Source organism: Bufo gargarizans, chromosome 7 (genome assembly GCF_014858855.1).
Source record: "Bufo gargarizans isolate SCDJY-AF-19 chromosome 7, ASM1485885v1, whole genome shotgun sequence".
Lineage (NCBI taxonomy): Eukaryota > Metazoa > Chordata > Amphibia > Anura > Bufonidae > Bufo > Bufo gargarizans.
The window spans coordinates 45,887,463-45,904,215 of record NC_058086.1 but is presented as its reverse complement, the minus strand read 5'-3'; the positions used below and the strand labels follow the sequence as shown (position 1 = coordinate 45,904,215).

The window sequence follows — 16,753 nt, the reverse complement described above, 5'->3', positions numbered from 1 at the left end:
TTTTTCTACATTGGACTGAAGTACTGCAGTTCATGCTTTGTTTACTGTATTCAACCAACAGGGGGCAGCAAAGAGATGTCAGGCCCAAAAGTCATGTGACAGAAACAGGGAAAACCAAACCAGCAGAACTGAAAATACAGCTCTGGAGAGAACTGGCCTAAACATAAGCAGGACTCTACAAGCAGTGGAAGCAGTGGATTTTCTCTATGAGCGGTGGGTGGGGAAGCAGGACTTACAGACTCTCTACCAGAGGTGGCCAGGGAAGCAGGACTCCTAGGCTCTCTCTACTAGTGGTGGGCTGGGAAGCAGGACTCGCAAGCTCTCTACAAGCAGTGAAAGCAGGACTCACAGACTCTCTCTACAAGTGGTGGATGAGAACCAGGACTCACAAGCTCTCTACAAGTGGCGGATGAGAACCAGGACTCACAAGCTCTCTCTACAAGTGTCGGATGAGAACCAGGACGCGCAAGCTCTCTACAAGTGGCGGATGAGAACCAGGACTCACAGGCTCTCTCTACAAGTGGCGGATGAGAACCAGGACTCACAGGCTCTCTCTACAAGTGGCGGATGAGAACCAGGACTCACAGGCTCTCTCTACAAGTGGCGGATGAGAACCAGGACTCACAGGCTCTCTCTACAAGTGGCGGATGAGAACCAGGACTCACAGGCTCTCTCTACAAGTGGCGGATGAGAACCAGGACTCACAGGCTCTCTCTACAAGTGGCGGATGAGAACCAGGACTCACAGGCTCTCTCTACAAGTGGCGGATGAGAACCAGGACTCACAGGCTCTCTCTACAAGTGGCGGATGAGAACCAGGACTCACAAGCTCTCTTTACAAGTGGCGGATGAGAACCAGGACTCGCAAGCTCTCTACAAGTGGCGGATGAGAACCAGGACTCACACGCTTTCTCTGCAAGTGGTGGACTGGGGAAGTGGGACGCATAGGCTCTCTACCAGCAGTGGGCAGTAGAAGAGGGACTCAGAGGCTCTCTCAAAAAATGCTGGGGGTGAGAGCAGGACTAACAGGCTCATTCTATAAGCAGTGGGTGTAGGAAGTTAGACTCATAGGCTCTATGAATGGTAGATGGGGGGAGAGGTACTCACAGGGTCTCTCTACAAGCAGTGGGCAGGGGAAGTTGGACTCACAGGTTTTGCCATATTTAAGTAGGGTTAGCAGGATTTACAGGCTTTCTATATTGTAACCTAAACAGCTTTGTACCTAGAAAATCTGTATCACATTATATAAAACTATACATCCCTGAACTCAGCGTCTTCCCCTCTATCAATGCTGCCATCAGACTCAGACCTTGACAGATACACTTTAAAATTTCTCAGTAGGTTATATCTATATATAACGGTGCTCAAAGTTAAACCAATGCCCACATTAAAAAATTACCATCTGTATATGCTGAATATAAGAAAAAAGGCTACTTGGGTTCATCAGAAAACATAAGCCAAGTATTGTTAAAGGGCCATTTTTTCTGAGAATAGAGGAGTCTAAACTTTCCCTAGTCTTGTGATTTTAGACACGTTTGTATGTCATAGTGCTGGGCCGGGGTATCAGAAATTAGGTGAAAAGTCAAGACAGACATGGAGGAAAAAAAAAAAAAAAAAAAAAAGCTACACCCAGTCTGTAATGGAGACCAGATGTGACGGAAATATCTCAGCGTGAATGGTTCAATAGAAGAGCTAAAATAAACAGCAAAGAGCTGAATGGATTTACATTGCATCATGAATCCAGATGACAAAAATGCATTACTTTAAAAAAAAAAGTGCAATATTTATTTTTCTGTATTTTGGGACTTACGGTCATTCTTTTGTTAAATGTTTTTAGTGAGTACTAAGGTGACCCAACCTATGTGACTCAGACAAGAAAGGGAATAATGCAGAAAGTTCCCCTTCTGTGGCAATGTGCAAGCTGACGGCTGAGTCATTTGGGAATATATATGTAAAGGGTTACGACAGTTACCTCAGACAGGCAAGAAGAGAGAGGAGTGAGCATCAAAAGAGTAAGTACCACAACCCTCATCCTCCATCTGGATGTATGAGGTCATGATAGCAGCAGAACTTTATGAATGCACAGATGCAATGAAGACAAAAAGATTAGATAGTTGAGGAGTGGGTGTAATGGGGGGGGAGAGGTCTCATGGGCAAAGTATGGCTACAAAGTTACTGCAATGAGAGAAAGTCAGCGAGGAGCGCTACATTGTCTGCAGGGTTTGTTCTAGCTTGCGGCAGTTTTGTGGAATTTTCGTAGAACATAATGACTGCAAGATCTGAATAAATGCTTAGTTGTTAATGTTGCAGTTTGAGTCTATTTAGTAAAACTCCTTCACATATTTTTATGGCACTTTTTGGGGATTGTAAGAAAAAAAAAAAAAAAGCCTATGAAATACAAGCAATTTTCTTTTTTTGGGCGTATGTTTAGTCAGTTTTTTTCCCTATAGAGAAGTCTATGGGAGAACGTCTAAAGCTTGATGAATTTTGAAAAAATATAATAAATAAATGCCATGGACCACAAGAACGAACGGTGAAGTGAAAAAATGGCACAAAGTAAAACACCATTTGTAGCGAATTTCAGAGCTTTCTATCGACTTAAATGTAGAAATTTTCTGCAGCAAAAAAATTCTGTGTTTTTGAATGTAAGACTATAGGGGCTTTATCAGGAGAGGAAGTCAATTAGTGCCACATTTATCAATGCACCAGACACTTCTGTCTCCAGCTGCCGAGCCATTTTCTACACCGGTTTGAGATTGCGACAATTTCTAAGATTTTTAAAAAAGTTGCAGTTGATAAATCTGGCGAAAAGCAGCTCGACAGGCTAACCATGCCCACTTTTCAAAATTGGTGTGATGGGTGTACAAATTCAAAATGCAGAAAAGATATTTGAGCAAAAAGCCCAAAAAGTTGCTAAGAATTTTTGTAGACAGAATTCTGGATACATTCCTACCTATGTGTGCACCTGGCACCAATGGGACACCATGCCATGGGGTATATAAAAAAAGAAACACAGAAGTAAAATAAATCTTGAGGATAAACACTCATCACAACCCACGGTCAGGCTGTGACACAAGCGTATAACACATACGGAACCCCGAAAATACGGCCTTAGAGGACCTGCCAAACCTCCTGGCATGTCTGTTTTGGTAACTACTTGCCCCCCATCTTGTAATAGTAATTCTGGAGAATCTAGTCTTATGATTCTATGCCATTAATCTATTATTCCTGCTAGAAGTTTAATAATGAATTAATAACAGTCTGCTATAAAGGTCCAGCTGGGTGTTACTAGTTGAGGGGAGTGTCCCTGCAATGTCTGACAATAGCCAATCAGTTCTGCCAGACTGTTCAGGGACACTCTCAACTGGTAGCACTCATGGGGACCTTCACTGCAAACTGCTAGCAATTCATTCATAACTTCTAGCAGGAATAGTAAAGGAATGGCACGACACAGAGTTATAAGTAGAAATGCTCCAGAATTAGGTAGGGGACTCAGTGCGGCGAGACCCAAAAGTAGATCTATGATCTATAATTGCATTACATGTTCATGTCAACGCTTTGTATGGAAGACCCAAACTCTGCAGTGTTCCAGAGGATATTGCATCTTCTTCATGATGTGCAGATCCCTGCATTTAATATTACGGCCTGGATGTAAACATTGTGCAATCAGCAAGCACAAACTGTATCTACATTGTATCGAATGCAACAATAACAAGAAAACAGCATATTCCTTCCAAGTGTCCTTGGAAGAGGAGATTCACACATTCTTAGATTGTTTTCTATGCAGTCAGCACAAGGGTCAGGCTGCCCCAGAAGACGCCACAAGGATGAGGATGATGAGTGTTTACCCATTTGGGTTATAATATGAATGAAATTTTTTTTTTCCAGGCGATTGAGTCAGCTCCACGTTGTGGAAGGCAAATAAAAAAAAAAAAAAAAAGTTGGGCAGAGGTTACATTAGTTCATGTGTCTTGTTTAATTATCAACTCGTACACTGTCTGTGCCTAATCCCTGCGGTGACATATATATATAGCCTCATAGTACGGCAGGACGGACACATTAGAGCAGCAGGAACCCTCGGCAGCAAGATGAAAGCCTTCATCCTCATCCTCTTGCCTCTGGTCTTCTCCGCGTCTATTGAGAAACATGAGGACTTCCAGGTGGACTCTTTACCGGCAGAATCCAAATCTCGATTCGCCATGCTGGACGACGTGAGGATCTTGGCCAACGGTCTCCTGCAGCTCGGCCACGGCCTGAAGGATTTCGTCCACAAGACCAAAGGGCAGATCAATGAGATTTTCCAGAAGCTCAACCTTTTCGACAAGTCCTTCTACGACCTCTCGGAACAGACCAACGAGATCCGGGAGAAGGAAGAGGAGCTCAAGGAGAAGACGTCCAGGTTGCAAGAGAACAACGAGGAGCTAAAAAACCTGTCGAGTAAAATCTACTCCCAGATCGAGCATCTCCTGCAGGACAAGGTCGGGCTTCAGGCAAAGATTGTCCGGCTGGAAGAGAAGCTCAATCAGATCACCGAGGGGCACCAAGAGTTACAGGACCACAAAGAAGTGGCAGCACTGAAGGTAAGCGCCTCCACTTGTGAACATGATATTAGGGGGTTGCTTCAAAGAGCAATTCCAAAAACTGTGTTAACATTTGCTGCTGGAGCAATCGGGTCATGCTGGGAGTTGCAATTTCACAACAGCTTGAGGTTATAAAGCCAGTGGTGTGTAGGGTGCAGAACTGGAGTTAGCAGAAGTCTTGAATCCTTTCTGCAATAATATGGAACTGTCCTTTAAGCAACTTCTTACTAAGTGCAAACCGGGAATGATGTAAACACCAAAGACCAGGTTAGGCAGCGGTGGGGATGTAGATCTGCCATTCTGGAGACTAGGGAAAGCTGGGTGACAACCTCCATAGAAGCTGTAATAATGGTTGAATTGGCATTACTCAGCTTTCCCAGCTACAGATATAACTACGGGCCGAATGGACTTTGACACATGAGGGTTCCCCAGAGTCCCGCTGCATATAAATTGCTACTTAAAAAGAGCAAACGCCTTTTCGGAAGTCCAACTAGCACACATGGATGTTATACAAGGGTCCCGGGACCCCCTTTATGAGCCAAAAAGGAAAGCTTTCAGCTTCATATGCCAATGTCTAGCAAAGCAATACAAGTGGCACAAATCCAGCTACCTACAGTATGTGCCCAGGCATGTAGACTATGCAGATGTTACCGGGGCGGTCTGGTTGGATGATCATGATTTGCACGTGATAAGTGCATGTCAACACGATGGTGCCACGTGCCGAGGTGCCCAGATTATGCCAGGGTTCATTACAAAACAACCCAAGTGAATGTGCCACTGCTCTCTGCCTCCGGCTGTATGACAAGCCACGCAGAAGTGCAATTCTTTAATCCACCGAAGTGCAAGCAAGTGCCCTCCGTTATCAGCCATAATAGCCCAGAAATGCCCACTGGGCATAGCTAATCTAATGCGACACGCATGTTACACCCCATAGAGCTAAAGGCAGCAGAGCCACAAGTCTCTCTTCAGTCCTGATCGTTTGTTACAATGTATCAGTCTGAAGTCCAGTTCACGGAGGACTGTGGATACAACAAGTACAGATTTTCAGATCCTTACACAATGTCCATCAGAAAGGGCAGAACATTTCATCCTTCTCAGCCTTGCACACGACCGTATGCCCTCCAAGATACACGGTCCGTGAGCGGGCCATATGTCCCGGAGCAGCATTGATCGTGCGCACGGGAGCGCACAGCATCATAGACTACAATGATGCTGCGCACATCAGGCCGTCCGCGGGACTATTGTGCCGCACTTATACGATCTTGAATGCCGGACAATAGTCCCGGAGGCGGCCCAACAACAGCATTATATGATGCTGTGTGCTCCCATGAGCAAGATCAAAATGGCCCGCTCATGCACCGTATATCTCGGAGGGCATACGGTCGTGTGCAAGGGCCCTTAAAGGGGTTTTCTAGAAACCATCAGTATTATGTGTAACTGAGATGGGTTTTTGGGACCTGCTGGCTCTAGAAAACCCCTTTAATTTGCTCCTTCCTATGTAAACTTCTGTTAGTTGCTCCTTTTTGGCTTCTTGCAGGGAACTGAAAATGTCTCCCCTTCCCTTGTATCAGTAATTGCAGCCTCTTTTCTGCACTTGCTCCTTAGCAAAATCCTTGAAGCGGCCACATAGTCGGCAATCACTGTTATTTACAAAAGGGGCTGCTGCTAAGGAGCAACTGACACTCCATAGACAAAGGGGAGAATTCACCCCCATAATGAATAAAATTAACCATAAATCACTCGTTTAATTAGCAAAATATATATATTTTTTAATTATTTTTTCAGCAATATGTGGAGCAGCAAGACATGAACATACAACGCCTACTGAAGGAAGTCGCTGACCAGAACGTGCAGCTCGATTACCAGAACAGCCAAATAAAGGATCTCGAAGACAAGGTAATAATTCCAAAGACCCGTAATGTTACATTTCCCATACACCCCCAACCCTCTGCAAACAATGGTGGCAACCATACTGCAGTCCGGTGTCAACTGAGAATTTAAAGGGGGTGTTCAGAAAACAGCGCCGCCCCTATCTGCAGGTGGTAAGTGGTACTGCAGCCTCATTCCAACCCTTCTCTTCCAGATCAGCAATGCCAGTGTAGTCGACAGTAAGAAGATTTCATTTGCAAGTCATAAGGTTGATGACCTCTTGTCCTTCAATTCAAGCAACTCGACTAATGGTAAAGACTTTGTGGCATCAGTTCTGTATCATACTGAATGTTAGAGCTTTAAAGGGGTATCCCCCAAGGAATGCTATATAGGAGGAGGTCCCGGAGGTCAGCCCCTCAATCATAAAATAATGGCAAGTCCTCAGATTAGGCCATCACTGTATTTAAGATGGAAATACCCAATTTTTTCCCACTATGTATATGTATATAAGGCTAGGCGTTCCCCGCTTCATTTTAGAGGAGTGCCCTCTACTGGTCAAATGCAACTTTGTAGTCACATGATAAGGAGTGCAGGTTATGTGTCCTCTGATTGGTGAAAGAGATGCACATGACCAGTAGAAGGGACTCCTCCCTGCCCGGACTCCAGCAAGAATAGGCCCCTTTCACACGTCTGCAATTTCGTTCCGCATTTTGCGGAACGGAATTGCGGACCCATTCATTTCTATGGGGCAGCGCAATGTGCTGCCAGGATACGGCAGACTTTGACCACTGACCTGGATTTCACAATTAGTTAATAATTACTTCAGTTTCAGAGCCGATACATGTAATCTGATTGTAAGTTATGTTCCTGTTCATGCGGATGACCTCGCGTGTTTGCCGTTTCAGATCTTCCGCGGGACTGCAGCGACATTTATAACCAGGGCGGGCGGCTGAGCGGCATCTACACCATAAGACCCAACAACAGCGCTGAGTTCAGCGTCTACTGCGAATTCACAACAGGTAGATGGGGCAACGGGAACCTGGAGGTCAGTTTTTGCACGCTATGTGCTATTTATTGTGCCCAAGCCCGCTCAACCAATCAGAGGTGCCAAGTGAGCTCATAAAACAGCAACTTTCAGGAGCATTTAAAGCGGTCGCTTCATATAGCAATGGGGGGGGGGGGGGTCCCTCTATTCTGGGCCAGAAAGCATGTCTCGCTCTGGAGGACCTGTCCTGTCCTGCAAAACACTGACAACCCATTGGTGTAAAAGGGCATTGTGTAATGCTTGATTTCACCAGAGGTGGCACTGCAGGGAAAATGGACCCTTTCTCTACAGATCACAGCTGATCGCTGGAGGTCCCAGGAGTGGGACACCTTGTGATCAGGTGATCAAGTAGGGACTTTCCACTGCTGAAAACCCCTTAGTGACCACGCACATTTAAAAAATATAAAAATTTATATATATATATTGCATTCCGAGAGCTATAACTGTTGTTTTTTCATCAATGTACTTCTATGAGGTCTTATTTTTTGCAGACGTATTAGTGGTCAATAAGGGGTTAAAAGGTTTCTAGATAAGATAAGATGTTACACATACAGCAATGGACCCGACTGACATTTAAATCAGATGTAAAAGGTTTGTAAATTACGTTCTAAGGGAACTTTCACACTTGCCTTGTTTGATTCCGTCAGGCAGTTCCGTTGCCTAAACTGCCTGCCTGATCAGGATACTTTATTTCTTTTTTTCACATTTTTAAAGGTCTGCACATGCGCAGACCGGAATACCGGATCCGTCAATGCGGCACTAATACATTCCTATGGAAAAAAATGCTGCATCCGGTATTCAGGCGTGATCAGTTTTTTTGGCCGCAGATAAAACCGCAGCATGCTGCGGTATTATCTCCGTCCTGAAAAGTTATAAAGACTGAACTGAAAACATCCTGAACACGGATTGCTCTCCATTCAGAATGCATGGGGATAAAACTGATCAGTTCTTTTCCGGTATTGAGCCCCCAGGACGGAACTCAGTGTCGGAAAAGAAAAACGCAAGTGTGAAAGTACCCGAATTGATATATATTATTAGGAGAAGGTGGCATCTTCTCACCCTCTAACTTGTCCTCCTCAGTCCTCAAAAAATCCATCTAGTGTAATACAGAAAATAGAGAGGGGGGGGGATGCAGTGCAGTTTCCCCCCCGTTTCTGTGAGAGAAGCGTTGTGCATAGCCCTATGGGTTACACGGGCTGCAAAAAACGTCCCCAAGAAATGGCAATCCTCACCCCCAGGAGAAGTATTTGTAGACGCCATGAAGAGGGGGAGGAAATTACCCAAAATCTGCCTGTTACATCTAAGCGGCATGATATGGATATCTGACCACTGCCCCTTGTACTAATCATAAATCGTCCTGATCTCTTTAAGATGCGGCGTGGACGCTTATCCAGAGGAGGACAGATGGATCGGTGGACTTTAACCAGACCTGGGAAGATTACACCAAAGGCTTTGGTGACCTCAATGGTGAGTCATCTCTTCATATCTCTCGAAATCCCTTTAAGATAATTCCATAACAAAAGTATCATCCTTCACTTGTGAAAATACTGCATTCAGGGGCTTCTTGGTTATATCTGATCCTAGGAAAGCTGAGTGACCCCATTATCATTTCAGCTCCATTTTTGCTCTCCCAGACACCGGAGAGGCACATCTGGCTACTAAAAGGGGGTTCACTGGGACTAGACAACTGAAGGCCTGTCCTGTGTCAGATCGGTGAGGGTGCGGCTCTCTCCTCCGCAGACCGAAGAGGCCACGGCCGTGCCTGGTACCTGAACTAAGAGCAGTTCTGTTCTATTCAAGTCAATAGGACGGAATCGGAAAACCAGCCACATTGGCTAGAGAGTTTGTGCAGGCGGGCGCTTTACATCAGCTGATCGATGGGGGTGGTAGGAGTTGGACCTCCGCTCATCTGACACTAATGACCAATCCCAAGGAAAGGCCATCTTTTCTCTAGTCCTGGAAAACTCCTTTAAAATGGGATACATGGTCCAGGTATTGGCAGCATCTCCTGGGTCCACTGCGGCTCCCCGGACCCGACTGTATTATAGTAATTTATAATACAGTCAATGCAATACCCCTGTGTGATAAATCACTATGATAGTCAGTTCTGGTCCAGGGAGCTACATTCGGCGTTCCCCTGGTCGATCGCAGTCGTGTGCACGAGATCCAATCTTCAGGAGTCTTGGAAAGCTGAACGTCAACTCCAAGGGGTGGAGTTGCGACAGATTTGTGAAGATTATAGCAGAATACAGTAGAAGGCAAGTGGATGGAAATTGCACAAATCTTCATAAAATGATGCAAAAATAATGTGATGAACGGATAGTGGATTTCACCACGTTCAATACCGCAGGGATGAAATCAGCAATTCCACAGGGTAGCACATGCAGATTTTGCAGTGCAAACAGGGTGGACTTACTGTGAGGTAGCAGAAAAGGTGACCGCATGGAGATTTATCACCCAGCTATCCCAGGAAGAGATAACTGAGAAAAGGATAATAGTAAGTTTACTGTAGAGGATAGAAACCCCCCCCCCCCCCCCCTCCACACAATGCAAACAGCGGCTGAACCCAGCAATGAGGGTGCAGACAGCACCCTAGGGTTCTATAAATTTATGCCTTTGCCACACCAGTCTCACCCCCCCTCCAAAAAAAAAAAAAAAAAAAAAAAAATAAGGAATTTCCTATTACTGCATTACACACCCGACCAATTGTCCCTATTGCATCATGAAGTCAGCGCAGACGCTCCTTTTATAGCAGCAAAAGCCTCATATTTATCTAAAGAGGCAAACAAGCATGCAACCTATGGTCCAAGCCCGGAGGGCCAATGGCTGGGTCCCGCTGCCGGGTCAGACCAAAACGCCCATGTTTACACTGGTTAATAAATCACCGCTCTCAGACCCAAAACTAACTTATGCAACTGAACTGTACTCGCTGGCACATCACACCGAGGTGCAGGATGGGGTCAAAACACACACGAGGGGGGCGATCTCCTCCAGAGGACGTGAACGCTATAAATACAGATAAAGAATGAAAGCCAAAACCTGCTCTATGACTACTACTCCTTTGGGTAGTATAGGGTAGCCCTTCAGCTCTGTTCATTCAGGGCTTGCTGATTCATGAATAGAATGCAAGAAATTCAGGGTGAAGACCGACACACAGCTAAAGGAGTTAGAATGGCTGTAGCGGTAGTAGTAACAATGTAGAGTGAATGCTACGGGTGCTTTCATGGCCATGCATCTATCTGAAAACCCCAACCTTGTAGTTATTCGTCCGTCGATACATTGGACCGTACCCTGCTACCTGTACCGTAATGAGCCTGTGTCTCTATCTCATCACCAGGACTGACTTTATCCTTCCCGATAAAGATTCTTATTCAATAACAGCAAGCGGAGATATAATACAGAAAGAACTGTATGCAGCAACATTGTAATATTTATTTGCTGAATCGGCACCTTTCAGCGGTCCAAGACCCCTGTTCCTTTCTTTGGGGATTTATAGTTTCCTCTCGTTTTGCAGGTGAATTCTGGCTCGGCCTTAAGAAGATCTTCTCCTTGTCCCAGCAAGCGGATTATATCCTCCACATAGAGCTGCAGGACTGGAAGAACAACCGGCGATTTGTGGAATATCTGTTTACTCTCGGAAACCAAGACACGAGCTACGCGCTGCAGCTATCTCAAGTTCTAGGGACCATCCCGAGCGCACTGCCGGAATACACCCCCCTGCCCTTCTCTACCAGTGACCACCACTCCCAACATCTCAAGTGCCCTGGAGAAACGTCATCAGGTAATGTACCCAGCTCAACAGCAGATCAGTAAGCTGCAAGCAATAGTTTGCACGGCCGCTTCATCCTTACACAATACAGGGCGGCCACGTACCGGTGGTGGCCTGAGGTGACATTAGCAGAGTGACAGGGAGCAAATCCCTGTATCTGCATAATACTTGCAGTCCCTTGAGTTTAACCCTCTACTGTCAAAACACGTTTGATATTTCGACTTCGAACCTTATGATTATATATTTGATTTGCATTTACTGTATTAGCCCTCAAAAAACTAAAAAAACTAAGCCCAACTGACGGATCCTTGTGTGATGGATTGCCAAGGTTCACATATTTTTAAAATTACGCCCCCACCCCGCCAGATCTGTGAAGGGAAGCATAATTGCCCTCTCCCCACCGCACGGTTCAGGCTCCGTGGGTCCCAACCTGTCTTCACAGCACTCCTGGTCCCTGCATATAAACTGCATGGCCAGGGGTCACGTGCACCACTGCAGCCAATGACTTCCCTTCACAGGTCCGGCAGGGTAGGGGTGTAATTTGAAAATATAGTAAATATTGGGCAACCACTTTAAGTCCTGTCTAGTTTATTATACTTGAATGGGAAAGGAGCTGCAGTAACCCGGCATGGCCACTACACAGCGGATGGCGTTGCCCGCTTCTAGCTCCAACAGCTGCTGAGAAGAACTGATCAGTGGAGGTATCCAGTGTCGAACCCTTACTGATCTGCTACTAAGGATCTATCCAGAGGAAAGAAGGATCACGCAGATCGATTTCAACAAGTCCAGCCTTTGTGTTCTCAAGGGAGATGTTCACCCTCTGCCTAATAAAAAATGCATTTATGCTTTGCCGAGCTAAGGATGGTGCAGAATTAGGAAACATAGTTGTCAGATGAACACGCACTCAACCAACCAATACCGATGGTCTATGGCAGGCTTTATTATCTCCTCCAATAAGTTGGGTCTTCTCATAATATATCCAGAGAAACATAAGAAGCTTCAGTCTGGTCATAAGGTTTGGCTTGGTTGGGTGAAGGATGCACTTGAGTTCTTCTTTCCATGGTGTTCATGGCATTCTCAAGAGTTTTCTCCAACCAAAAAGTTCTACAGTATCAAAAAGTTCACCATAAAAAGACACAAAATGCTCTAGAAGCATAGCCTGCTCCTTGTTTTTGTAGACAGAACCGAAGATTTAGAAATAACCCACGAAAGGTGGAGAAGGTTTTATGTATGTTTAGGCCTTGCTTGTCGAAAAGGTTAACTGTATTGCGGTTCGTTGCAGGTGGATGGTGGAAATCAACTTGTGGAGGAACCAACCTGAACGGTAAATACAGTAAATCCAGATTGAGGGTAAAAGGAGAGAGACGGAAAGGTCAGGGTTTGATCTGGAAACCAGAGAAGGGGAGAATGTACTCACTCAGGTCGACCAAGATGATGCTCTACCGCACAGAGCTGGAGAACTTTGAGTAGTGCTTAGATGTTTGGGATGGTTCTCGAGAGACATTCTGCAAAATGGTGAAACTGAGAAGCAAACCTCGCATCAGTCTTAGGGACCTTCCGATATCAAGGGACTATCATCAGACATTCATGGACTGCTGGCAGTCATACGATTCCATGTGGTTCCAACCAACACCAGAACATTGGAGTGTACAATGAAAACATAGACCCAGCAGCAGCAGCCATAAGTCATAAAGGGTTCATAAAAACCACCCCACAGAGAACCACCAAAAATAGCTATCCTAACAGTATAGTAAGGAAAAAGTTCCTTTTAAGACTTACCTTCTCCTTCAAGTCTAACCCATTATCTTCCTACTACGTTGATCCAGAGGAAAGGAAAAAAAAAAAATTAGACCCCTTCCAGGTAAATGCCACATGAAAAATCATACACAAGTGAATATTGTATAGACCAACGCACAAAACAAGTAACTAAATGTTAGAATGAGCCTTTAAAGCAGCTATCTGGCATTAATTCATGTCTATTTATAAATGTAGCAAATATAGGACACAATGTTTATTTTAAGTATACGAGGTGGGTCAAAAGTCAGGAATCGGACTCCCAACAATCTGAAAGCCATATTCAAGATGACAGGAGTCGCAGGCCAACTCACTGGTCCGATACGTAACAGTGATGAGAAGACCAATCTGTACATAAAGTTTTTTTTTTAGGTGACTAGTAACGATGTAGCATACTGCATTGGATATTAGTTTATAAATTGTCACTAAAGTGTAAACTGCAAAACGATATCCAAACTACGTGAACATGGTTTAGGTCATATACTGTCTTTTCGAAGGAGGGGGGGGCTTTAATTTAGTGTTTCAAAATATTTAACGGTAAAGTGTATAAAGGAGACCTCTATGACCACTATTTATCTGAAGGATCTTATGCATCAGTAGTCAGACTGCACCTTTAAGCAGTCAAGGCTCAGCTGTCACTAAGTCATATTGACTTCTGTACTGTACGCTTATTATATTAATAACCGCAGCTGTAGACACTGGATACACATCTTCATTTGGCTTTTTTTTTATGGTATATAATTGTAACATTATTATTATATGGGAGTAAAAATACATTGCTCCGATTTTTTTTTTTTTAACATGTTTTGTGATAATAAAGATGAAAGCAAAAAAATAAAAAATAAAAATAAAATAATTTCCTATTGTCTGCATGAACCCGTCCTGCACATTTCCAAGGGGGAAAAGTCACTTCTGGGCAGCAAATGCTTCCATCAAAATTATACAGTACGTTAAAGGAAATTGGTAGTTCGGACAGGAAGCCTGGATCATCTCTCATCCACCTCAATACAGAGTACAAATCTCTCCATCTCCAATACCTCTCTGCCTCTTCTCTTCAGGACCACTCCAGCTTTATCTGTCTAATGTCTTCTCTAATACTGCTCTACCTCTTCCCTGCTATATTCCCATCTTCTCTGCGGTTCTCTCCCCACCTCTACTCCCCGCGTTCCCTCTCTCCCCACCTCTACTCCCCGCGTTCCCTCTCTCCCCACCTCTACTCCCCGCGTTCCCTCTCTCCCCACCTCTACTCCCCGCGTTCCCTCTCTCTCCACCTCTACTCCCCGCGTTCCCTCTCTCTCCACCTCCTCTACTCCCCGCGTTCCCTCTCTCTCCACCTCCTCTACTCCCCGCGTTCCCTCTCTCTCCACCTCCTCTACTCCCCGCGTTCCCTCTCTCTCCACCTCCTCTACTCCCCGCGTTCCCTCTCTCTCCACCTCCTCTACTCCCCGCGTTCCCTCTCTCTCCACCTCCTCTACTCCCCGCGTTCCCTCTCTCTCCACCTCCTCTACTCCCCGCGTTCCCTCTCTCTCCACCTCCTCTACTCCCCGCGTTCCCTCTCTCTCCACCTCCTCTACTCCCCGCGTTCCCTCTCTCTCCACCTCCTCTACTCCCCGCGTTCCCTCTCTCTCCACCTCCTCTACTCCCCGCGTTCCCTCTCTCTCCACCTCCTCTACTCCCCGCGTTCCCTCTCTCTCCACCTCCTCTACTCCCCGCGTTCCCTCTCTCTCCACCTCCTCTACTCCCCGCGTTCCCTCTCTCTCCACCTCCTCTACTCCCCGCGTTCCCTCTCTCTCCACCTCCTCTACTCCCCGCGTTCCCTCTCTCTCCACCTCCTCTACTCCCCGCGTTCCCTCTCTCTCCACCTCCTCTACTCCCCGCGTTCCCTCTCTCTCCACCTCCTCTACTCCCCGCATTCCTCTCTCTCCACCTCCTCTACTCCCCGCATTCCCTCTCTCTCCACCTCCTCTACTCCCCGCATTCCCTCTCTCTCCACCTCCTCTACTCCCCGCATTCCCTCTCTCTCCACCTCCTCTACTCCCCGCATTCCCTCTCTCTCCACCTCTACTCCCCGCATTCCCTCTCTCTCCACCTCTACTCCCCGCGTTCCCTCTCTCTCCACCTCTACTCCCCGCGTTCCCTCTCTCTCCACCTCTACTCCCCGCGTTCCCTCTCTCTCCACCTCTACTCCCCGCGTTCCCTCTCTCTCCACCTCTACTCCCCGCGTTCCCTCTCTCTCCACCTCTACTCCCCGCGTTCCCTCTCTCTCCACCTCTACTCCCCGCGTTCCCTCTCTCTCCACCTCTACTCCCCGCGTTCCCTCTCTCTCCACCTCTACTCCCCGCGTTCCCTCTCTCTCCACCTCTACTCCCCGCGTTCCCTCTCTCTCCACCTCTACTCCCCGCGTTCCCTCTCTCTCCACCTCTACTCCCCGCGTTCCCTCTCTCTCCACCTCTACTCCCCGCATTCCCTCTCTCTCCACCTCTACTCCCCGCATTCCCTCTCTCTCCACCTCTACTCCCCGCATTCCCTCTCTCTCCACCTCTACTCCCCGCATTCCCTCTCTCTCCACCTCTACTCCCCGCATTCCCTCTCTCTCCACCTCTACTCCCCACACACAAGGGTGCAAGAAAACAGGAGGCAGCGCCTCATGTGTGTTGCTGTTTAATGGACGGTGGCAATATATAATCAGTTGCGCTTACCCTTTACCGTTGTGAAAAGTCACAACCGCTTTGCTTCACTTTGCTGGTATTTGCCCGTCCAGCATGCGGGATGCCTGTGCTGCTGCCCAGGTTCTTGCCCTTGCCACAGAAGCGGTCATCGGGATCAGAAGATCCGTAGAGAAATAGAAGAGAAATCAGAACCTCTATCTCGGCAGGAACGTGGTACCAGGTTGGTATAAGTGAACAATATTTCTTTAGCTTTACAGGTCAACGCATTTCAAGGGCGGAACTAGGGCTGAAACTATTACTCGATTATATCGATTAATTCGACCCCAAAAAATCCCCAAAGCAAATTTTTTGCATCGAAGATTAGTTTGTGTTATGCGACACGGAGCGAGAGTGAAGCGCTTGCTATTACTCCAGCTCCGTGGTCTCCCGCTGCGCTTGGAATACTCACCTTTCGTGCAGGGCGCCTCCAGACACTTCACAGCACATCCATGGTCCCACGCTGCACTGACCTCCTGACGTATGCACGCCATGACCTGACGCGCGGAATGATGGAGTGTTGGCGGTGCCCCTTCTGGAAACGTAAGTTGGTGAAACCGAGGGGGTGGGGGGGGGGGGCGCGACTAAGGCCGGGCGCCCGGAGTGCACAGCGTTATAGCAACCAATGACACTGTGCAATCCGGGTGTCAGGAGGATCAGGGCAGCAGAGACTATGGCACTGGGGCGGGCGGGAGAGAGCTGATGGCACTGGGGCGGGCGGGAGAGAGCTGATGGCACTGGGGCGGGCGGGAGAGAGCTGATGGCACTGGGGCGGGCGGGAGAGAGCTGATGGCACTGGGGCGGGCGGGAGAGAGCTGATGGCACTGGGGCGGGCGGGAGAGAGCTAATGGCACTGGGGCGGGCGGGAGAGAGCTGATGGCACTGGGGCGGGCGGGAGAGAGCTGATGGCACTGGGGCGGGCGGGAGAGAGCTGATGGCACTGGGGCGGGCGGGAGAGAGCTGATGGCACTGCGGCGGGCGGGAGAGAGCTA

The 16,753-nt window shown here is 47.1% G+C and overlaps 2 protein-coding genes across 8 annotated transcripts in view; one reads left to right on the top strand and one right to left on the bottom strand.

Moving 5' to 3' along the window:
* The window catches only part of DOCK7 (dedicator of cytokinesis 7), a 143,157-nt gene that overhangs the window by 83,988 nt on the left and 42,416 nt on the right, over positions 1-16,753 (bottom strand). The window lies entirely within an intron of this gene.
* ANGPTL3 (angiopoietin like 3) lies at positions 1,889-13,904 on the top strand. The gene is made up of 8 exons (XM_044301174.1): positions 1,889-2,011; positions 3,888-4,579; positions 6,365-6,475; positions 6,663-6,759; positions 7,354-7,467; positions 8,865-8,960; positions 11,008-11,274; positions 12,545-13,904. The coding sequence occupies exons 2-8, from the start codon at positions 4,088-4,090 to the stop codon at positions 12,730-12,732; spliced, it is 1,365 nt and encodes a 454-aa protein (XP_044157109.1). The 5' UTR covers positions 1,889-2,011; positions 3,888-4,087; the 3' UTR covers positions 12,733-13,904.